Source organism: Oncorhynchus tshawytscha, linkage group LG21, assembly GCF_018296145.1.
Source record: "Oncorhynchus tshawytscha isolate Ot180627B linkage group LG21, Otsh_v2.0, whole genome shotgun sequence".
Classification (NCBI taxonomy): domain Eukaryota; kingdom Metazoa; phylum Chordata; class Actinopteri; order Salmoniformes; family Salmonidae; genus Oncorhynchus; species Oncorhynchus tshawytscha.
This window is the reverse complement of record NC_056449.1, coordinates 19,811,637-19,836,308: the sequence shown is the minus strand read 5'-3', so window position 1 is coordinate 19,836,308 and position 24,672 is coordinate 19,811,637. Positions and strand designations below refer to the sequence as shown.

The window sequence follows — 24,672 nt, the reverse complement described above, 5'->3', positions numbered from 1 at the left end:
CGCCATAGGATGTTTTTGTGTTGGTTAAGGGCAGTCAGGTCTGGGGAGAACCAAGGGCTATATCTGTTCCTGGTTCTAAATTTCTTGAATGGGGCATGTTTATTTAAGATGGTTAGGAAGGCATTTAAAAAAAATATCCAGGCATCCTCTACTGACGGGATGAGATCAATATCCTTCCAGGATACCCCGGCCATTACAGATGCAGGCAATGAGGCAGTGATCGCTGAGATCTTGGTTGAAGACAGCAGAGGTGTATTTAGAGGGGAAGTTGGTTAGGATGATATCTATGAGGGTGCCCGTGTTTAAGGCTTTGGGGAGGTACCTGGTAGGTTCATTGATAATTTATGTGAGATAGAGGGCATCAAGTTTAGATTGTAGGATGGCTGGGGTGTTAAGCATGTTCCAGTTTAGGTCGCCTAGCAGCACGAACTCTGAAGATAGATGGGGGGCAATCAGTTCACATATGGTGTCCAGAGCACAGCTGGGGCAGAGGGTGGTCTATAGCAGGCGGCAACGGTGAGAGACTTGTTTTTAGAGAGGTGGATTTTTAAAAGTAGAAGTTCAAATTGTTTGGGTACAGACCTGGATAGTAGGACAGAACTCTGCAGGCTATCTTTGCAGTAGATTGCAACACCGCCCCCTTTGGCAGTTCTATCTTGTCTGAAAATGTTGTAGTTTGGAATTAAAATTTCTGCATTTTTGGTGGTCTTCCTAAGCCAGGATTCAGACACAGCTAGAACATCCGGGTTGGCAGAGTGTGCTAAAGCAGTGAATAGAACAAACTTAGGGAGGAGGCTTCTAATGTTAACATGCATGAAACCAAGGCTATTACGGTTACAGAAGTCGTCAAAAGAGAGCGCCTGGGGAATAGGAGTGGAGCTAGGCACTGCAGGGCCTGGATTCACCTCTACATCGCCAGAGGAACATAGGAGGAGTAGAATAAGGGTACAGCTAAAAGCTATGAGAATTGGTCGTCTAGAACGTCTGGAACATAGAGTAAAAGGAGGTTTCTGGGGGCGGTAAAATAGCATCAAGGTATAATGTACAGACAAAGGTATGGTAGTATGTGAATACAGTGGAGGTAAACCTGGGTATTGAGTGATGAAGAGAGAGATATTGTCTCTAGAAACATCATTGAAACCAGGAGATGTCATTGCATGTGTGGGTGGTGGAACTAATAGGTTGGATAAGGTATAGTGAGCAGGACTAGAGGCTCTACAGTGAAATAAGCCAATAAACACTAACCAGAACAGCAATGGACAAGACATATTGACATTAAGGAGAGGCATGCTTAGTCGAGTGATCAAAAGGGTCCAGTGAGTGGAGGGGTTGGTTGGGGGTCACGGCGATTTAGACAGCTAGCCAGGCCATCGGTAGCAAGCTAGCATAGGATGGAGGTCTGTTGTTAGCCACCTCTTGCGTTCCGTCAGTAGATTAGTGGGGTTCCGTGTGGTAGAGGGATTAAGGGGATTAATCCAAATCACACAACAACAACAAAAATAAAAACAATAGATATAGTTATAGAGGCCCAAGAAGAAAACATAATAATAATAAAAATAAATAAATTGTCCGATTGTCTATTCAGATAGCAGCCGGTAAGACAGCTAACGGTTAGCAGGCCACAGATGGGCGTTCAGGTAACGTCGCGACGGAGGAGCCAGCCGGATCTCCTTCGGGTAGATAATGTCGGCAGTCCAGTTGTGAAGGCCCGGTGGGGCTCCGCGTAGGCAGTAAAACGGGTCCGGATAGGTGATTGCAGCCCAGGAGTGATTGATGGAACTCTGGAGTGATTGACGGAGCTGGCTAGCTCCGGAATAATTGATGTTTGCTCCGGAATCGACGAAGGCCGATAGTCACACGGATAGCAGCTAGCTAGCTGTGAGATCCGGGTATGAATGTCCAGAGAGCAGTCGAAATCCAGGGACATGGAGAGAAAAATTGGTCCGGTATGTTCCGTTCCGAGCCGCGCTGCGCCGTACAGAACTGGCGATAGATTTTCGAGCTAAAGGATAGCTGATGACCACAAACCGTGGTTAGCTGAATACTAACGATTTGCCAGTAAAGAAGCTAACTAGCTTCTGAACTAGCTTCTGATTAGCTTCTGGATTAGCTTCTGGCTAGTTTCAGGCTAGCTTCTTGGAGGATTACAGATTTGAGGTAAATAATACTTTTTTATAAATATAAATTGGTGAGGCGGGTTGCAGGAGAGTGTTTTGAAGATGAGTTGATGGAAAATAAAAATAAAATGTATGTGAAAAAAGTTGTAAATATATATATACAGGACACGACAAGACGAGGACAAAAGACGTCTGAACTGCTATGCCACCTTGGAGCATGTACATGTGGGTAATCTGTACAAGTGTGAGTGTGAATTGGAAATGTGTTTTTTGCATATCCCACATCCCAGGAGACACCCGTGGAGAGTGTGGTCACAGCCAGGTGATCAGACATTATTGACGGTGACTCGGAGCAATTAGAGTTAAGTGCCTTGCTCACGGGCAGAAGTGAGAGATTCTTCTGGGATTCAAACTAGCAACCTTCTGGTTACTGACCCAACACTCTAACCACTAGGCTACCTGCCGCCCAAGTACAACCCCTGGATACCCTGCTTGTCTATCACAGGGCATTATTTGAATGCATGATCCTCCAATATTCTCCAATGTGGAAGAAATCTAATGTCAGAGTGAAAATCTAACCATATTCTTACTCTAATTAAGATGACAAGTTAGCCTATTAACCCAATCAATTTCTGGCAGCCGTTGTTCTATCGAGGCAAAGGGGAAATAGTCATGTTAATTCTAGGTCATCCCTTGGGTGTCTGAAGCACTTGGCTATATATGGAGGATGCAGTGTCCCCTCAAGCCTGCCAGCAAGTCATTGGGGTAGCAAGTCCTAAGGGTCTTCAGCTGTTCATGCCTGTAAAATGAATTTCCTGCTCAAGGACCATTATGGGAGGAGAAATGTTGCTCCGAGTGACGTCCCTATGTGATGTTATTAAATGAACCCTTTTTATTTTATTTGGGGAATAGAATAGTTAACCAAGGAATACATTTTTGTTCACAGTACATTCTCATTGGTAGCCTATTTCATAAGCTGAGTCCATTTTTCTCTTTAATTTACTCAACTAAAAATGTTTCTCCTTTGATGACTTTTCCTTGCCTGGCATTACTCATCAAACAAATATGAACAAATGAGTGTGCGGTTTGATATGGGAAGCGAGGCATTGCATTGATTGCTTTTTCAGGCTATTGACAAAGGTCACCAATGCAAGGTTAACTGAATTCCCATCACTTGTTTCTCTCTATTGATTTACACTTTGTTTGCCCATGTATTGTACAGTATGCTGGCACTTCATTTGATGCCGGTTTGATTATAACGGATAGTCACCCAAATTACAAATGAACTTCCTTTCATGGATAATTATCAAGCCGGACGAGATATAGATCCTGCGTGTCAGCAAACCCACAGTTTGACCGTATTTACTTACCCACAGCAAAACAATGGGTGTTAAGGGACGGCGATGGTCCGAGGTCCAGAGCTTCCGGCCACGGTCCCAATTCCAGAGCTTCCGGCGACGGTCCCCAGTCCAGAGCCTCCGGCAATGGTTCACAGTCCAGAGTTTCCGGCGACGGTCCACAATCTGGAACCTCCTGCGACGGTCCACAGTCCGGAACCTCCTGCGATGGTCCACAGTCCGGAACCTCCTGCGATGGTCCACAGTCCGGAACCTCCTGCGATGGTCCACAGTCCGGAACCTCCTGCGATGGTCCACAGTCCGGAACCTCCTGCGACGGTCCACAGTCTGGAACCTCCTGCGATGGTCCACAGTCTGGAACCTCCTGCAACGGTCAACAGTCCACATGTGCACCACGTAGTCACATTTAGTTGTTCGTTTATTGGTATAATTTTGTTTTGCTGAAGTTTCTCTTGGAAATGAATATGTGGACACGCACTTCAGGGAGAGTGCGAGGAGGAGACACAGGACGTACCGGACTGGGGAGGCGCACTGGATGCCAGATGCATGGAGCCGGCACAGGTTCCACCGGACGGATGACACGCTCCTCTTGCCGCATATTCCTAGCCAACTCCATTCTCCGGTATCCCTCCTCACACTGTTCCATCGACTCCCAGGCGGGCTATGGTACTCTCCTTAGGTCGACTGACCACCTCTCTATCACCTCCCAGATGGTCTCTGGCACTTCCCTCTGCTCAGCCGCCAGCTCCATGTGCCTCCCCCCCCAAAAAATCTTGGGGTTTCTGTGGCCGCAGTCCCCGGCGTCGTCGCCCTCCTTCTTGCATCCTCTGCAACTCCTGCCAAGGAAGGGTCTACTGTTCTTCCATGATTTCTTTCCAGATCCAACTTATTTTTCCCATCGTTGCACGCTGCTTGGTCCTTGTTTGGAGGGATATTCTGTCACGGTTGTCATAAGAACGGGACCAAGGCGCAGCGGATGTTGAGTTCCACATATTTATTTCCAAGAGGAACATCAGCAAAACAAAAATATACCAATAAACGAACAACTAAACATGACTACGTGGTGCACATGCACAAACACAAAACAATATCCCACAAACACAGGTGGGAAAAATAGCTACTTAAATATGATCCCCAATTAGAGACAACGATTACCAGCTGCCTCTAATTGGGAATCATACACAACACCAACATTGAAAATATAAACTAGAACACAACATAGAAATTATAAACTAGAATAGTCACGCCCTGACCTACTACAACATAGAGAAACAAGGGCTCTCAATGGACAGGGCGTGACATAAGGTGACATACTTTACCTTCAGGTGACACACTTCTTCAAGGAAAATAAAATAAAAGTGTAACAGGTCTCGTGGAGACCACACTCAAATAAAATGCCCTGCTTGAGGAGGATTCTGATGAAGATGAAATCGTTTATACAATGTTTGACATTTCCTTTCTGTGTTTAGAGGGGAAATGGTGGAAATTAGTTTCAGTACTATTCCTTCAGAAGAGGTATGGAGAGGGGGAGATAGGGAGCCTACCTTGTGTGCCAAACTGACTAGCACTATCCATCCGTCAACCAAGGACAGTGGAATGACAGTGCTCTTATCTATAGAGAAGTAGCAATAGCAGCTGTAATTGACTTGAAATTGGGTTTGATGTTTTAAATCAAAACTGGACTTGAGTTTAATTGAATTGGTCGGCTATAAAGGGAGAGGGAATGGAACCGAATTGAATTAGTGGAATTGTCTATTAATCGTCTACTAATTTAATTTGATAAATGTTAAACAATAAATGTCAAGTTCATTCCAATTTTATGGACCAACTACTATTACTCAATTACCAATTGTTGTCAAATACTTCCCAAACACCCTGGGTATTATTAATCCACTATCAGAAACAAGTATACCAACATGTGCTTAATGACTATGGCTCTCATCTCTGGCAGGAGCACTTGCTTGGTTTGAAACCTGGCACAGAAACCCCTGATATGTTAGTGCAACCTGTAGTTGTATCACCCAGGCATCTGTTGTGTTTCATTAAAATGCTATTAACGCCAGAAGGATTTCTTCCACAGTCTGTGGGGCACTCTGTCACTGCACTTTTCACTGAGACTGCTGGGGTGGCTTGGTGCTGGGCTCTAATGAATACACTGCTGCCGCTCTCCACTCTGTTGTGAACGTAAGGAAGGCATGGGGCGGTGGGATGACATGGCTATGGATCAAGGAACAACAAACTGTGCAGACACCAAACATGATGCTCTAGATACACCCTTATGCCAAAACGCAACATAATTCAAAATGCAAGCATGCCTTGCAATCTCTGCTCTTATAGCACTGGTCTCTTTGAATGGTGAAGGGTGGTTTTGTAGACTTTGTAAAACAGGTCTACAACTGAAGTTGAGTCCATTTAAAGTTGACTGGTTTTGACTGGTAGAGTAGGTCATCTTTATTATCCTGGATGGGTAATGTTCTTTATAGCTGGTATTCAATACAACTTGGTGGTAAGTATGTTTGCAAAAGTCAGAGCTCTTCACAGAGGAAGTAACCATAATGTCGTTTTCTCCATCTCTGCAAGGAAAGCGGCAGCGGAACTTGAGCTCCCCGCCCACCGGCGGATGATAGCGGCGCGGGAGAAGGGTCGTCGACCACAGATGCGCGGGCCGGCCTTCATGTTCAACGACCGCACCACAAGCATGACCGCCGAGGAAGAGCGCTTTCTGGACTCGGCAGAGTACGGCAACATCCCTGTGGTCCGCAAGATGCTGGAGGACTCTACCACGCTCAATGTCAACTGCGTGGACTACATGGGCCAGAACGCATTGCAGCTGGCGGTGGGCAACGAGCACCTGGAGGTGACGGAACTGCTCCTGCGGAGGGATAACCTGGCGCGCATCGGTGACGCCCTGCTCTTGGCTATCTCGAAAGGCTACGTCAGGATAGTGGAAACCATCTTGGCCCATCCATCCTTCCAGGCTAGCGAGCGACTGACACGGAGTCCGTGCGAGCTGCAGGACGATGACTTCTACTCATACGATGAGGATGGCACGCGCTTCTCGCCCGACATCACCCCCATCATTCTGTCTGCGCACTGCCAGAAGTACGAGGTGGTGCACATGCTGCTGCTGAAGGGCGCGCGCATCGAGCGGCCGCACGACTACTTCTGCAAGTGTGTAGAATGTGCCGAGAAACAGGGCAAAGACGCTTTCAGCCACTCACGCTCACGCATCAATGCCTACCGGGGCCTGGCCAGCCCGGCTTACCTGTCACTGTCTAGCGAGGACCCAGTGCTCACCGCATTGGAGCTCAGCAACGAACTGACCAAGTTGGCCAACATCGAGAAGGAGTTCAAGGTAGGACACTACTGCACTCAGGGTTGCAAACTTTCTGAAACTTTCCCAAATGAGTAGGTTTTTCAGAAATCTATTTCTGAATTCTTAGGTTTTACAGAAATCCTAGGAATTTGGGGAAATTTCACAGAATTCTGCTGACCTTCTCCTACTCAGAAGCTAACTGCTTGCTGACTGTTGTTTTTTCTGCATTTAGTTTCAAGGACATGTTTGTTTTCCTTTATTTAGCTTGAAGGTGTAATGTGTCATCATTTTGAATGCTTTGGAATTCTGACATGGAATAGTACTAACTAAATTGAGGATTGTTATCAGGTAAAGTCGTGTACAATAGCGATGTGTTGATTCTGCTTAATTAACAACTCCATTAATTTCAGCCTCATGTTTTTATTTAAAACCGATGTTGTGTAATGTAATGAATCTTCAACCTGTATGTGTGTTATGCTGATGTCGCCACCAGGATAAAAAGAGCCATAAAAAAGAGACCACGCAGCACAATTGCTTCTCCCTGGTAAATATGTTTAACTACATAAATTCATTGAGATTGATTAAAAATGTGCCTAGCTGCACACTGGATAATTACTTGCTGTTACTTCAAGGGTAATCTGTCTGTTAGCATATCTGGCTGCCTGTCAGATTGTGCATTATTTTGATTTTTTATTTAACCAGGCAAGTCAGTTAAGAACAAATTCTTATTTACATAGGTGACCTACCCCAGTCAAACCTGGACGACGCTGGGCCAATTGTGCACCGCCCTATGGGACTCCCAATCACAGCTGGCTGTGATACAGCCTGGATTCAAACCAGGGACTGTAGTGACAGCTCTTGCAATGAGATGCAGTGCCTTAGACCGCTGCGCCACTTGGGACTACAGTTGCATTTTAGCCACTGCCTGCAGATAAACATTGTGACAGATGTGATTTCCAGAGCTGTTAATGGGAAAGAGAGAAACCAGTGGTGTTTCAAAAAACAAACCTGCCCTCTCCTTTAAGAATACATTATTGAATTATTTGTCTCATTTGAATTGATTGTAAAAATGAGTTCACTGAACTATATTGCCGCAAAAGCTTGTTATTAAGTTACCCACATTTACTAGAGTGCTTCATGCTGTTAAACATATGACACATTAACAACCATTTCAAGCTTGGTATGATGCAACAAGCTACACTGAATGTGTTTGTAAATTAACATTTTAGAAGAGGACGCTTGTTTGACCCTGTCTCATAAATCAAAACTTTCTCCTGTTGGGATTTTCAGGTTTGTCTGATACAACACTTAACACAGAAGAAACTGAAAAGCTATTTCCGTAGAGAACACGTCACATAGCTCTCAATATGGGCCCTCATACAGGGCTTGTTTTGTCCTTATACCTGTTTTCTTCAATCTGTTCTCTGAATTGTCCTTTTGCCTCCCTCTGAGAGATGCAGTGAGATGATAGAAGTATATCGGAACAAGTTCTAGTGAATGAAAGGCAGTAAATTGCTCACACGGTGCAACACTTCACTTGAGAGTTGGATCACAATGTTCAGTTCTGAGTGCCTGAAAATGTAGTGTTTGGGCTTGTCAAACACAGTATTTGACAGTATTTTTGAACAGATGGTTTATGACAATCCATCACAATTAGAAAGAATAAAGCACTAGACATGAACAAAGTGACAGACGCATGCTGAGCAAAGTCTAGTTGTTCCTTGGAAATGAAATCCAGACTAAATTACTCTCAGTATAAAGGACAAACAACACATTTAAAAGCAAAAGATAATCCTTTAGCTTAATGCGCCTTTAATTGTGTTCTTAGAGCAAGGTTTAAACAACAATGTGAGTAAAAGTGGTGACTCTGGAATGATTCACTATGGAAGTATGACCATAGGTAAAAGGGACAGGCTACAGCTTGGCAGTGTGCTATAAGGACAAAGTCAGCTGTACCAAGAGCATTTCAGACTACTGTTTCATCATGAGACTGCATGCATTTCAAATGCATTGCCAATATGCATAACTGGTTATGTATCATTTGTGTAAACATATCATCTGTGTAAACATATCATTTGTGTAAACATATCATCTGTGTCCCCTAATTTGCAAAACTGCTTCTTCTTGATATTTGAATTATACCAATGAAACATGCATGGCCTCTTCCTCCCTTGTAGACAAAGTATTTATTACATTAATGTTGGATTGCTTTCCAACAAGTAGAGTGATCTAAGCTAGGGATGGTTGACCAGAAGTTCAATTAACAGCTTAAATATGATACTAAGTAATACTGAGGCCAGTATCATCAATATCGACTGTATACTTTCTATAAATAGGGAGAAAATTATATTAAATCATTTTATAATACTGTGCTGAGTACAGTCAATCTTGTCACCTGGCAAGCACGTTCATTTTATCAAAACACTGAGATGTCTTTTCGCAAAGGACTAGACTAGTATTATGTAGGCCTATTTAAGGAATGCTGAAATTACCAATTTAACTGCTTCCACGAGAATAAAATTGCGGATGCATTCAGATAACAATTCCATTACCTTACCTCCTCCTATAGTGACAGTAATCCTGTGAAAATAGAGGTTAAAATACATTTCACATTGTAGCATTAACACCACATTTCTATGAACGTTTTATTTTTGGAGATTCATTTCCGAGCTATCGTAATCCTTATTATTCATTTTATTATCCTGCACAGTATTAAGATGTAAATGCATTTCAGATTCTCCTACTTAATAATACAATTCTATGTCATGTGGATATACAACCCTTTCTTGAGTTCAGCTAATGTCGAGATCATTACACACAGATATCCCCATTGTGTCACCACTATTGGACCCATTACTTATTCAGAAATACTAAAAGTGTTTTCAGAGAAGCATAAGTATTTTTTTCTCTCACTATTACTGTATATCTTTCTATAACATAATGTTTGCTGGAAAAATATCACTAAGTTTATATTCTGTTCGCGTCACGTTACCTTTGTAATTGAGATTTACGCCAACGAGTTTGCCTTTCCCTGTCTCCAGTAGCTGACTTGACTCTAACCTGTTTTTCTCTCTGTCCAGAATGACTATCGCAAGCTGTCTATGCAGTGTAAGGACTTTGTAGTGGGAGTGCTGGACCTCTGTCGGGACACAGAGGAAGTGGAAGCGATTTTGAATGGAGATGTTACTGCTGAGAAGGAGTCGGGGCAGGGCCTTCGCTCTCTCCTGAGCAGGGTCAAACTGGCCATCAAGTACGAGGTGAAAAAGGTAAGTATCTAACAGTTTCCTTTATCTATCCTCAGGTCTAGACCTGTAGTTGACTTCTCAATACTTCAACAGGCATTAACTCTTCCCATGTAAACTCTCTCTGACCGGTGATCTCTTATTGGTTGAATGCTGAACATATCCAGTGTGTCCTGTAGAAGTGAAGCAAACAAAAACTATCCATTTGGTTGGACTCACATCACACCTTATTTTCTAGCTGCACAACAGCACTGCAACGCTCTCTTATCTCTCGATCTTGTAAGTTATTTCTAGAATTTAGAATATACTGTAGTTCATTCAAAATGATTCACAGGACACGCCACTTTACATCAAAGTGCCTCCATTGCTACTTGCCTGTGTACCAGACCTGCATCCATACCTCTTCTACCCCTCTTCACTGGCCCTGCCTACAAAATTCACTTGCGATCACCCCTTTCCTCTCAACAGGGCTTCTTTTGTGACACTATCTACAGTATCTATCCATTTAGCATCAACATTTTGGTACTACACTTTTTGCAACAGTCAGACATTTTCATTGATTCAATGCTGCTTGCTTTAGCTTTTTTTTGCCAGAACGACTTTATGTTGTAGTGGAAACCACTGTGCTGTATCTCAAAGTTCAACTAATGACTAAACATAACCTTCCTGTTCAGAGTGTCTAGAAGTAACACAGCAATATGTCAACCAAGTCAAAATCAAGGTATTGAATGTATATGATTATAGTTACAAGTAAATCCAGTGTATGACAGCACCAATTATCCAAAATATAAAATAAAAATGAAGTAATAAAGAACCAACAAAAAAATACAAGTAAAGCACCAGCCAGCCAGCCAGTCACATGTATGTTATGTGCCAGCCAGCCAGTCACATGTATGTTATGTGCCAGCCAGCCAGTCACATGTATGTTATGTGCCAGCCAGCCAGTCTCATGTATGTTATGTGCCAGCCAGCCAGTCACATGTATGTTATGTGCCAGCCAGCCAGTCACATATATGTTATGTGCCAGCCAGCCAGTCACATGTATGTTATGTGCCAGCCAGCCAGTCACATGTATGTTATGTGCCAGTCAACCAGCCAGTCAGTCACATGTATGAACCAGTCAGCCATCCAGCCAGTCACATGTATGTTATGTGCCAGTTAGCCAGCCAGCCAGCCAGTCACATATATGTTATGTGCCAGTTAGCCAACCAGCAAGCCAGTAACTTATATGTTATGTGCTAGTCAACCAGCCAATCACATGTGTATTATGTGCCAGTCAGACAGCCAGCCAGCCAATCACATGTGTGTTATGTCCCAGTCAGACAGCCAGCCAGTCAATCACATGTGTGTTATGTGCCAGTCAGCCAGCCAGCCAATCACATGTGTTATGTGCCAGTCTGCCGGCCAGCCAGCCAGTAACATGTATGTTATATGCCAGCCAGCCAGTAACATGTATGGTATATGCCAGTCAGCCAGTCACATGTATGGTATACGCCAGTCACCCAGTCACATGTATGGTATATGCCAGTCACCCAGTCACATGTATGGTATATGCCAGTCAGCCAGTCACATGTATGGTATACGCCAGTCAGCCAGTCACATGTATGGTATATGCCAGTCACCCAGTAACATGTATGGTATATGCCAGTCACCCAGTCACATGTATGGTATATGCCAGTCACCCAGTAACATGTATGGTATACGCCAGTCACCCAGTCACATGTATGGTATACGCCAGTCACCCAGTAACATGTATGGTATATGCCAGTCACCCAGTAACATGTATGGTATATGCCAGTCACCCAGTAACATGTATGGTATATGCCAGTCACCCAGTCACATGTATGGTATATGCCAGTCAGCCAGTCACATGTATGGTATACGCCAGTCACCCAGTAACATGTATGGTATATGCCAGTCAGCCAGTAACATGTATGGTATATGCCAGTCAGCCAACCAGCCAGTCACATGTATGGTATATGCCAGTCAGCCAACCAGCCAGTCACATGTATGGTATGTGCCAGTTAGCCAGCCAGCCAGTCACATGTATGGTATATGCCAGTCAGCCAGTCACATGTATGGTATATGCCAGTCAGCCAGTCACATGTATGGTATATGCCAGTCAGCCAGTCACATGTATGGTATATGCCAGTCAGCCAACCAGCCAGTCACATGTATGGTATGTGCCAGTTAGCCAGCCAGCCAGTAACATGTATGTTATATGCCAGCCAGCCAGTAACATGTATGGTATATGCCAGTTAGCCAGTCACATGTATGGTATATGCCAGTCACCCAGTCACATGTATGGTATATGCCAGTCAGCCAGTCACATGTATGGTATATGCCAGTCAGCCAACCAGCCAGTCACATGTATGGTATATGCCAGTCAGCCAACCAGCCAGTCACATGTATGGTATGTGCCAGTTAGCCAGCCAGCCAGTCACATGTATGGTATATGCCAGTCAGCCAGTCACATGTATGGTATATGCCAGTCAGCCAGTCACATGTATGGTATGTGCCAGTTAGCCAGCCACCCAGTAACATGTATGGTATATGCCAGTCAGCCAGTCACATGTATGGTATATGCCAGTCAGCCAGTCACATGTATGGTATATGCCAGTCAGCCAGTCACATGTATGGTATATGCCAGTCACCCAGTCACATGTATGGTATATGCCAGTCAGCCAGTCACATGTATGGTATATGCCAGTCAGCCAACCAGCCAGTCACATGTATGGTATGTGCCAGTTAGCCAGCCAGCCAGTAACATGTATGTTATATGCCAGCCAGCCAGTAACATGTATGGTATATGCCAGTCAGCCAGTCACATGTATGGTATATGCCAGTCACCCAGTCACATGTATGGTATATGCCAGTCAGCCAGTCACATGTATGGTATATGCCAGTCAGCCAACCAGCCAGTCACATGTATGGTATATGCCAGTCAGCCAACCAGCCAGTCACATGTATGGTATGTGCCAGTTAGCCAGCCAGCCAGTCACATGTATGGTATATGCCAGTCAGCCAACCAGCCAGTCACATGTATGGTATATGCCAGTCAGCCAGTCACATGTATGGTATGTGCCAGTTAGCCAGCCAGCCAGTCACATGTATGGTATATGCCAGTCAGCCAGTCACATGTATGTTATGTGCCAGCCAGCCAGTCACATGTATGTTATGTGCCAGCCAGCCAGTCACATATATGTTATGTGCCAGCCAGCCAGTCACATGTATGTTATGTGCCAGCCAGCCAGTCACATGTATGTTATGTGCCAGTCAACCAGCCAGTCAGTCACATGTATGAACCAGTCAGCCATCCAGCCAGTCACATGTATGTTATGTGCCAGTTAGCCAACCAGCCAGCCAGTCACATATATGTTATGTGCCAGTTAGCCAACCAGCAAGCCAGTAACTTATATGTTATGTGCTAGTCAACCAGCCAATCACATGTGTATTATGTGCCAGTCAGACAGCCAGCCAGCCAATCACATGTGTGTTATGTCCCAGTCAGACAGCCAGCCAGTCAATCACATGTGTGTTATGTGCCAGTCAGCCAGCCAGCCAATCACATGTGTTATGTGCCAGTCTGCCGGCCAGCCAGCCAGTAACATGTATGTTATATGCCAGCCAGCCAGTAACATGTATGGTATATGCCAGTCAGCCAGTCACATGTATGGTATACGCCAGTCACCCAGTCACATGTATGGTATATGCCTGTCACCCAGTAACATGTATGGTATATGCCAGTCACCCAGTCACATGTATGGTATATGCCAGTCAGCCAGTCACATGTATGGTATACGCCAGTCACCCAGTAACATGTATGGTATATGCCAGTCACCCAGTCACATGTATGGTATATGCCAGTCACCCAGTAACATGTATGGTATACGCCAGTCACCCAGTCACATGTATGGTATACGCCAGTCACCCAGTAACATGTATGGTATATGCCAGTCACCCAGTAACATGTATGGTATATGCCAGTCACCCAGTAACATGTATGGTATATGCCAGTCACCCAGTCACATGTATGGTATATGCCAGTCAGCCAGTCACATGTATGGTATACGCCAGTCACCCAGTAACATGTATGGTATATGCCAGTCAGCCAGTAACATGTATGGTATATGCCAGTCAGCCAACCAGCCAGTCACATGTATGGTATATGCCAGTCAGCCAACCAGCCAGTCACATGTATGGTATGTGCCAGTTAGCCAGCCAGCCAGTCACATGTATGGTATATGCCAGTCAGCCAGTCACATGTATGGTATATGCCAGTCAGCCAGTCACATGTATGGTATATGCCAGTCAGCCAGTCACATGTATGGTATATGCCAGTCAGCCAACCAGCCAGTCACATGTATGGTATGTGCCAGTTAGCCAGCCAGCCAGTAACATGTATGTTATATGCCAGCCAGCCAGTAACATGTATGGTATATGCCAGTTAGCCAGTCACATGTATGGTATATGCCAGTCACCCAGTCACATGTATGGTATATGCCAGTCAGCCAGTCACATGTATGGTATATGCCAGTCAGCCAACCAGCCAGTCACATGTATGGTATATGCCAGTCAGCCAACCAGCCAGTCACATGTATGGTATGTGCCAGTTAGCCAGCCAGCCAGTCACATGTATGGTATATGCCAGTCAGCCAGTCACATGTATGGTATATGCCAGTCAGCCAGTCACATGTATGGTATGTGCCAGTTAGCCAGCCACCCAGTAACATGTATGGTATATGCCAGTCAGCCAGTCACATGTATGGTATATGCCAGTCAGCCAGTCACATGTATGGTATATGCCAGTCAGCCAGTCACATGTATGGTATATGCCAGTCACCCAGTCACATGTATGGTATATGCCAGTCAGCCAGTCACATGTATGGTATATGCCAGTCAGCCAACCAGCCAGTCACATGTATGGTATGTGCCAGTTAGCCAGCCAGCCAGTAACATGTATGTTATATGCCAGCCAGCCAGTAACATGTATGGTATATGCCAGTCAGCCAGTCACATGTATGGTATATGCCAGTCACCCAGTCACATGTATGGTATATGCCAGTCAGCCAGTCACATGTATGGTATATGCCAGTCAGCCAACCAGCCAGTTACATGTATGGTATATGCCAGTCAGCCAACCAGCCAGTCACATGTATGGTATGTGCCAGTTAGCCAGCCAGCCAGTCACATGTATGGTATATGCCAGTCAGCCAACCAGCCAGTCACATGTATGGTATATGCCAGTCAGCCAGTCACATGTATGGTATGTGCCAGTTAGCCAGCCACCCAGTCACATGTATGGTATATGCCAGTCAGCCAGTCACATGTATGGTATATGCCAGTCAGCCAGTCACATGTATGGTATATGCCAGTCAGCCAGTCACATGTATGGTATATGCCAGTCAGCCAACCAGCCAGTCACATGTATGGTATATGCCAGTCAGCCAGTCACATGTATGGTATATGCCAGTCAGCCAGTCAGCCAGTCACATGTATGGTATATGCCAGTCAGCCAACCAGCCAGTCACATGTGTGTTATGTGCCAGTCAGTCAGCCAGCCAGTCACATGTATGTTACGTGCCAGTCAGCTGAGCCAGTCACATGTATGTTACGTGCCAGTCAGCTGAGCCAGTCACATGTATGTTATGTGCCAGCCAGCCAGCCAGTCAGTCAGTCAGACAGTCAGATTTTTAGTGCAGCAAAATTACCATGAATTGGAGGCAGCCAGGCACATGTATGTTACGTGCCAGTCAGCTGAGCCAGTCACATGTATGTTACGTGCCAGTCAGCTGAGCCAGTCACATGTATGTTATGTGCCAGCCAGCCAGTCAGTCAGACAGTCAGATTTTTAGTGCAGCAAAATTACCATGAATTGGAGGCAGCCAGGCACATGTATGCTGCCAGCCAGCCAGCAAACGTCTTAGTACAGTATTATTAATCATAGGACTGGGTGAGCTTTGCCTACTCTGTGGGATTTCCTGCGCTCAAGGTCGTCCGGTGATGTGATGTTAATCAAGCTAACAGTTAAATGGCATGGATAAAAGTGCTGCACTCCCTGCATAAAGGGGCCATCATACACTGCAATTTTAAAAGATTAGATTTTGACAATAACTAATACCTCACTAAGGCCTTCTTCTTGCCATAATGTGTGAGGTTCATTGAGGTATAAATGCATGATGGAATTGTAACCGACATTAACGTGATTGATTAATTAGCAGCCGTGGCCACAATGGTAAAGGGTGTTGTCTCCTCTTCCATGGTAAAGGATGTTGTCTCCTCCTCGACCATGGTAAAGGACATTGTCTCCTCCTCCACCATGGTAAAGGGTGTTGTCTCCTCTTCCACCTTGGTAAAGGGCATTGTCTACTCCTCCACCATGGTAAAGGACGTTGTCTCCTTCTCCACCATGGTAAAGGACGTTGTCTCCTCCTCCACCATGGTAAAGGACGTTGTCTCCTTCTCCACCATGGTAAAGGACGTTGTCTCCTCCTCCACCATGGTAAAGGACGTTGTCTCCTCCTCCACCATGGTAAAGGACGTTGTCTCCTCCTCCACCATGGTAAAGGACGTTGTCTCCTCCTCCACCATGGTAAAGGACGTTGTCTCCTCCTCCACCATGTTAAAGGATGTTGTCTCCTTGCCACCAGGTGATGGTTCAGATGTCATGGTATGAAACTCAGAGGAGGCCTCAATCTGATTTGGCTCTGTACTGTTGTTTTATGAAGAAGAAAAGGATAATAACATATTAATATGATTGAGGGATTTTTTATATTATTGTTTTGTATCCTTTATTAAACCAGGGAAGTCCCATTGAGATTGACATTTCCCTTTCAAGTAAGCCTAGGGCCATATGGTTTAAGTGTCTCAGAGTAAGAGTGCTGATCTAGGATCAGGCCCCCCTGTCCATGTGTCACGTCTACTCCTGCTCCTCCCCTCCGGCATTGACGTTGCCACAGTACTAACCACCGGTCCTGGGATTCATCAGTACGCACACCTGGCATCCATCATTACGCGCACCTGCAGATCATTATGATTCACACCTGGATTCCATTACCTTCATCATTACCTCCCCTTTATCTGTCCCTCTCTTACGTTCATTCCTCAGTCGGTATCATTCCTGTGTTCATGCTATATCGCCACTGTTACGCTGTCTCATTTCATGTTTGTTGTTTTATTAAACGTTGCACCTGCTTCACAGCGTCATTGTTACACCATGTAATCTTATTCAAAACTGACCGTGAATCAGCACTCCTATTCTGAAAGGCTTGGTACATAAGGGCCCTGGCCAAGAAAGCACCATTTATTAAAGACTTGCTCCAGAACTTTGGCAACTACTAAGTATTTTTACACCTCACACAGAATTAATGTCTTCCCTAAATTAGCCACAAAATCCCTAGTTTAAAAGTGAGTCTTTTTCTGGAAGCTGTGCTAAGCCATTTTCCCTACATTTTCCCCCACGTGGGCCAGCCCTGTAGCAATTTGAGTTCTAGCCAATGAGCTTCAGCCCCTTGCCATTTGAGTGACAGCTAGCAAGATGCACACACAGCCGAGCGAGTGAGCGCAATCACGTGGTGCACATATCTGCACATACTCTACATGACCAAAAGTATGTAGACACCTGCTCGTCGAACATCTCATTCCAAAATCATGGGCATTACTATGGAGGTGATCCCCCCTTTGCTGCTAGAACAGCCTCCACTCTTCTGGGAAGGCTTTCCACTAGATGTTGGAACATTGCTGTGGGGACTTGCATCTATTCAGCCACCAGAATTAGCGAGGTCGAGCACTGATGTTGGGTGATTAGGCCTGGCTCGCAGTCGGCATTCCAATTCATCCCAATTCATCCCAAAGGTGTTCGATGGGGTCGAGGTCAGGGCTCTCTGCAGGCCAGTCAAGCTCTTCCACACCGATCTCAACAAACCATTTCTGTATGGACCTCGCTTTGTGCAAGGGTCATTGTCATGCTGAAACAGGAAAGGGCCTTTCCCAACTGTTACCACAAAGTTGGAAGCACAGAATCGTCTAAAATGTCATTCTATGCTGGAGCGTTAATATTTCTCTTTACTGGAACTAAGGGGCCTATCCCGAACCATGAATAACAGCCCCAGACCATTAACTTTATGGGTTAACTTAACTTTAACATTAACTTTATAGGCACTATGCATTGGGGCAGGTAGGGTTCTCCCGTGATCCACCAAACCCAGATTCGTCCATTGGACTGCTAGTTGGTGAAGCATGATTCATCACTCTAGAGAATACATTTCCACTGCTCTAGAGTCCAATGGTGGTGAGCTTTACACCTCTCCAGCCGATCCTTGGCATTGCACATGTTGGTCTTAGACTTGTGTGCAGCTGCTCGGCAATGGAAACCCATTTCATGAAGCTCCCGACGCACACTTTCTGTGTTGACGTTGCTTCCAGAGGCAGTTTGGAACTTGGTAGTGAGTGTTTCAACTGAGGACAGAGGATTTTTACGGGGCACACACATCAGCACTCCTTGTGTGGCCTACAACTTCACGACTGTGCCGTTGTTGCTCCTAGACGTTTCCACTTCACAATAACAGCACTTACAGTTGACCGGGGCAGCTCTAGCAGTGCATAAATTTGATGAATTGACTTGTTAGAATGGTGGCAACCTATGACGGTGCCACATTGAAAGTTATTGAGCTCTTCAGTAAAGCCATTCTACTGCCAATTTTTGTCTGTGGAGATTGGATGGCTGTGTGCTCGATTTTATACACATGACAGCAACGGGTGTGGCTGTAATAGCCGAATCCACTAATTTGAAGGGGTGTCTACATACTTTTGTGTATATAGTGTATGTGACATAGTATGCTACTTTAAGAACTACTGGCTAAAAAGCATGCAGAAGTACCAGAGAATCTCTTTAAGCAACCAGGTGGAATTCTTAACACCACATCAGAATGATAAGGAGACATTTGAGGTAGTGCCAAATCCCATAAGCAGTGTAGTGCGTTTACAGCATTTCTCAGCCTCAGGCTCCCACTTGAGAAATACATTTGCAAGCAACATCCTCTCTCCCTATTGTCAATGGATCCAGCCTGAGGGAGCACTTTGCTATTTCGCAAGGCCCCAAATTACATTTTCCTAATCTGCAGCAGAGATGCAAACTGGAGCTGGCGCTCTTCACACTCTAACACATGGACACATGGAGGGGAATCCTGATTGTGTGTGCCATGTTTCCCCTCAGGAACATTGAGTCATCTGGATCCAGCTCCCCAGAATGTGACTTAGCTGTGCCATGACCACAGATAGAATGCCATGATTGACATCGTCAAGATGTGACCTAGCTGTGCCAGGATCACAGATAGAATGCCCTGATTGACTGAACACATAAAGATCTATTTTATCCAGCAAAATGTTGTTGCAGACTACAGATGATGTAATACAAATCTCTGTGACAGATGCCTTGGCACCGCCACTGTGATTTTCGGCTTAATCAAATGAAATTGTATTTGTATTTGTCACATATTTGTCACACCGAATACAACAGTTCTACAACAATCTTTTGTGTCAGTGTAGTGTGTGTGAGTGAGTGTATATACAGTCTTGTGAGTGTGCATAGTCAGTGTAACATAGTGTCAATGCCGATAGTCCGGGTAACCATTCATTTAACTATTTAGATGTCTTATGGCTTGGAGGTAGAAGCTATCTCTGAGCCTGTTGGTCCGAGAGCCAATGCCATACCATTTGCTGGACAGTAGCAAAGTGAACAGTCTATTGCTTGGGTGGTTGAAGTCTTTGGCAATTTTTTGGGCCTTCCTCTGATGCCTGATATAGAGGTCCTGGATGACAGAGAGCTCGGCCCTAGTGATGTTCTGGGCCGTCCGCACCACCCTCTGTAGTGCTTTGCGGTTGAGGGCAGTGCAATTTCCATAGCAAGCAGTGATGCAGCCAGTCGAGATGCTCTCGAAGTTGCTGCTGTAGAACATTTTGAGGGTCCGAGGGGCCATGACAAATTTTTCAGCCTTTTGAGAGGGAAGGGACGCTGCTTTCTTCCCGACTGTGCGGGTGTGTGTGGACCATGTTAAGTCCTTAGAGATGTAGACGCAAATGAACTTGAAGCTCTCGACCCGCTCCACAACAACCCTGTCGATGTGGATGGGGGCTTATTCTCCTCTCTTTCTCCTATAGTCCACAATCACCTCCTTACTGATGTTAAGGTGAAGCTGTTTTTTGACAAGTCAGTCTATTTATTTGCCAAATGACCATTTGCTCCATATGTTAAAAGCCTGTCTATATAAGGTCCCACAATTGACAGTGCATGTCAGAGCAAAAACTAAGCCATGATGTTGAAGGAATTGTCCATAGAGCTCCGAGACAGGATTGTGACGAGGCACAGATCTGGGGAAGGTTACCAAAACATTTCTGCAGCATTGAAGGTCCCCAAGAACAGTGGCCACCTTCATCATTCTTAAATGGAAGAAGTTTGGAAACACCAAGACTCTTCCTAGAACTGGCCGCCCGGACAATCGGGGGAGAAGGGTCATGGCCAGGGAGGTGGGGGTATCTTTAATATACTTTACTATTTACACTGTATTTTTGACAACTCTTACTTTTACTCCACTACATTCCTATGGAAAATAATGTTATTTTTACTCCATTCATTTCCCCTGACACCCAAAAGGACTCCACGGGGCCAGGGCCGGCTGATATCCCAGGACGCACTAGAAGGGAGTCTGCCAAGTGGAGGAGTGACAAAGTGAGTTCTGGGCGTACTCAGCCCAGGGAAGGAACCAGGCCTACTCCCCCTGCCGGTCCTGGCAGTGACTCCTAAGGAACCTCCCCTTCCTCTGGTTGGTCCTCTCCACCTGCCCGTTGGACTGAAGCCGGTACCTGGATGTGTGGCTGGCCACGGCCCCCATCTTCTCCATGAAAGCTCTTCATAACCGCGATGTGAATTAGGGGCCACGGTCGTAGACGATGTCCTCTGGAAGGCCATAGTGCCTGAAGACCTGCTGGAAGTGTGCCTCAGCAACCTGTAGGGTGGGTAGGGAGACCAGAGAGGGGGATAAAAATGGTAGGATTTAGAGAATCTGTCCACAGCAACCATAATAGTGGTGAAACCATCAGACAGAGGGAGATCAGTCAAAGAATCTATGAAGCAGGAGTTGACAAAGCGGGCGACGTCCTGCGCAAAGGTGGACCATCAGTACTTTGCAGAGATGGATTTAACGGTGCAGGTGTTACCTGGGTGTCCAGCGGTGAGGGATGTGTGTGCCCAGGTCAACAGTCAGTCTCTTACCCCTGTGGGGACGTAGATGTGCTCAAGAGGGCAGGTAGCAGGCAAGGGTTCCCTCTCCAGAGCCTGGCGGATGTCCACATATACATCCCAAAACACGGGGCCAATGATACAGGGGGACGGAATGATAGGTTGGAGGGCACTTACAAGACTCTCAACTGACATGGAACCTAGGAAGGGTTTGGCAGAAAACTATGATGATGGAATACTCATGCCTACCTTGGGAGATGGGTGATCACGGGGCCGCCTCTCCGCTCCAGTGGACCCTGTGTTGGAAAGGCACCAGACACAGCTGAAGCTGGTGCCCCTTCTGGCCGCCATCTGGACACAGCCCCAGCTGTCTCTGGTGATGCTGCTCTGCCACAGAGAGGTGTGTGGCCCCTACCTCCAAGGGTTCAGGATCTGCCTCAGAACGAACAAAGGAGGAGGGCGAGGAGAGTGAGGTGCCGGCGCTCCCGAAGAAGGTTGTCCAGATGGATGGCTATCGCGATGAGCATGTCTAAGGAAAGGTTGTTTTCCCGCACGTCGATTGCATTAGGACCTCCTCGCGCAGTCATCTACTGAATAGGGTGCAGTAGACCGGCGATGTCGAGCGCCGGAGAGAGGGAGTGGGAGTGGGAGTAGACGTGACAGGAATGTGAAATGATTTATACTTTTACTTTTGATACTTAAGTATATTTTAGCAATTACATTTACTTTTGATACTTAAGTACATTTAAAACCATATAAAAAAAAATACATTTACTCAAGTAGAATTTTACTGGTGACTTTTACTTCAGTCATTTTCAATTAAGTTATCTTTACTTTGACTGAAGTATGACAATTGGGTACTTTTTCCACCACTGAGTATGATATATTTGGGCTTGAAGTGGGGACTTTTTTCTGTGGCAATGCCGTATGTTTCCCATATGATATGATGGCTAATACTTGTCAGTCTACGTTTCTTTCCAGGGCTGGGTTTTATTTGAATGTTACCACCCACCAGCATGGCCCTGTTTATGAATCAGAAACACCTGCAAAGTCCTTCCTCTTTGCAAGTCTCAACTGAACCAAGCAGCTTTTCGCCGTAGCCAACACTTGGCCGCCTGAGCCGTGGAGCAAATTAAAATAGGGGGTGCAAACGTATGTTTTTTTTTTCACCTCTACTTTTTTTTACAGAAATTTAACATGGATCATTTATACATTTCAACCTACTTTTTTTTAGCTAGTCTGTATTAAAATATATATAAATATATACATTTCATAAATGGTATGATTGCACTTTGCATCCATGCTCCCCCATCACCCCAACATGAATGCTTCATTGCTTTGATTGGTGCAGCCAGCATCTATCCTATATTATAAACTGGTTAGTTTGAGCCCTGAATGCTGATTGGCTGACAGCTGTGGTATATCCAACCATGTACCACGGGTTTGAAAAAACATTTATTTTCACTGCTCTAATTACGTTGATAACCTGTTTATAAAATATCAATAAGGCACCTCAGGGTTTGTGGTATATGGCCAATATACAACCAATATACCAAGGCTAAGGGCAGTGTCCAGGCACTCCGTGTTGCATTGTGCGTAAGAACACCTCTTAGCTGTGGTATATTGGCCATATACCACCCCCCCCCATGCCTTATTGCTTAAAGAACAGGCACCTGCAAAATAACATTCAAGGAACTTGTTTATCTATTTTTGCTGTTCTGTTGTAACATTTGTATTGGAGTTTTGTGTCTGATGCAGTCAGGGTGTTGTTACATGTAATTTGCGAAATGCATCATGAGCAAAGTAATTGTAGCCTATCATTTCACTTCCCCTGTGAGAACCATGAGCACGGCTGACTTGGCTTTGGTGTACCACAGCTGAAGCCTGCCAGTTTCACCATGTCCATTATAATGTAGAAAAACAGTCTCTTATGGAAGATGCCAAAACTTTGGAGATAACAATAGATTGTGAAGTCAAAGATACTGGTTTCCATCTGTGGTGAAGTTTTCCCTGTTATGCTAATGAAAACTCCAGTAGAACCAGTTTAGCCAGCTGGCTAATCCTTTGAATACAGAGTAGTTTGAAAAAAGACCGCAACAACAGATAACGTTAGCTAGTTAGATAAGATTAATAAGATGGCTAGCTAAGGTTAGCATGCTACCTAGCTACACTGACAGCTGTCAATTGCCTATTTGTTGATGTTTCTCGATCACTCGAGGTGGAAGTCATTACAACATTATTTCCCTCCCCCAATTTGTGAATATGTATATGTAGCCTGCATCATTCTTCGGAGGTGGAACCTAAACAAAAATTATATCGAAATAGGGACGGCATTGCCCTCTGGTGGGCGCATTTAAAATCAAACGATGTGTATAAACCCTGGATTGCTTATGCTATGTATTGGCCAGTGAAAGGCTTTGAAGCCACCGGTCAGCCATATTGGTACTCCGCAGAAGGAGCAGTCCTCCATAGGAATTAATGGAATTCTACAGTCTTTCAATGTAATCTTTCAAGGACAAGATGGTATGTATTACAGTAACATTATTTCTCTCTAAAAATATATATTTTAAGGAATATAAGGAAAACAAATGTAGACATTAATAAATGAATTTCTATATCGTCCAAAATATTCTTTTTTACACTGGAGTAGGAGTACCAAGATGGCTGCGCGGTGGCTTCAAACAAATAATTTTCTAGGGTTAATGCATATAATTGGTTAAAGTGGAAAGACCAGTGCCAAGTTTTGTTAATTGCAACTTTTCCAAATAGTCAATATTTCATCCGGCTCTGTGTGCACTTGCTATGTTAATGATGCTGAGTGTTTGGTGTCATCACTGTGACTTGCGGTTTTATGGTTTTTGTTGTCAGGCTTGTAGGTTACTTTCTAAATGTAATCCATTACAGGTACTAGTTATCTGTCCAAAATTGTAATCCATAACGTAACTTTTGGATTACCCAAACTCGGTAATGTAATCTGATTAAATGCAGTTACTTTTAGATTACTTTCACCTTAAGAGGCATTAGAAGAAGACAAAATTGTATGTTACCAATTGAAGACATCTATTGCAGGTTAAATCAATGTTAAAGTTTACATAACTGGCCATATATGGATGTTCCATTTTACTTTATGGGTTGGTTATGTAGGCTTCTTCTAACCTATCGCTTTCTACTACATATAATAATATGGTTAAATTATGTCCAAAAATGGATGTAGCAACTACAGATAGCCCCTTTAAGTCTATCAGAAGTGTGCGAGTTTGAGCATGTGTCAGTTAGATGTTGCAGGAGTGTGTTTTTCACTGGCTGTCCACTGGTTTCAGAAACAATGTTTGATAGGCAGCTTAAACTTCTTGAATTCAACCATTATTGTGTTCAAATACACATTAAGATTTGTGAACAGCCA

At 44.7% G+C, this 24,672-nt stretch overlaps 1 protein-coding gene across 1 annotated transcript in view; it reads left to right on the top strand.

Annotated features, from left to right (window-relative positions):
* trpc3 (transient receptor potential cation channel, subfamily C, member 3) overlaps positions 1 to 24,672 on the top strand; it is a 54,060-nt gene that overhangs the window by 8,034 nt on the left and 21,354 nt on the right. The window contains exons 2-4 of the mRNA XM_042303179.1: positions 6,056 to 6,830; positions 7,285 to 7,335; positions 9,872 to 10,057. Coding sequence (XP_042159113.1) covers positions 6,056 to 6,830; positions 7,285 to 7,335; positions 9,872 to 10,057 — 1,012 coding nt within the window. The remainder of the gene's footprint in view (positions 1 to 6,055; positions 6,831 to 7,284; positions 7,336 to 9,871; positions 10,058 to 24,672) is intronic.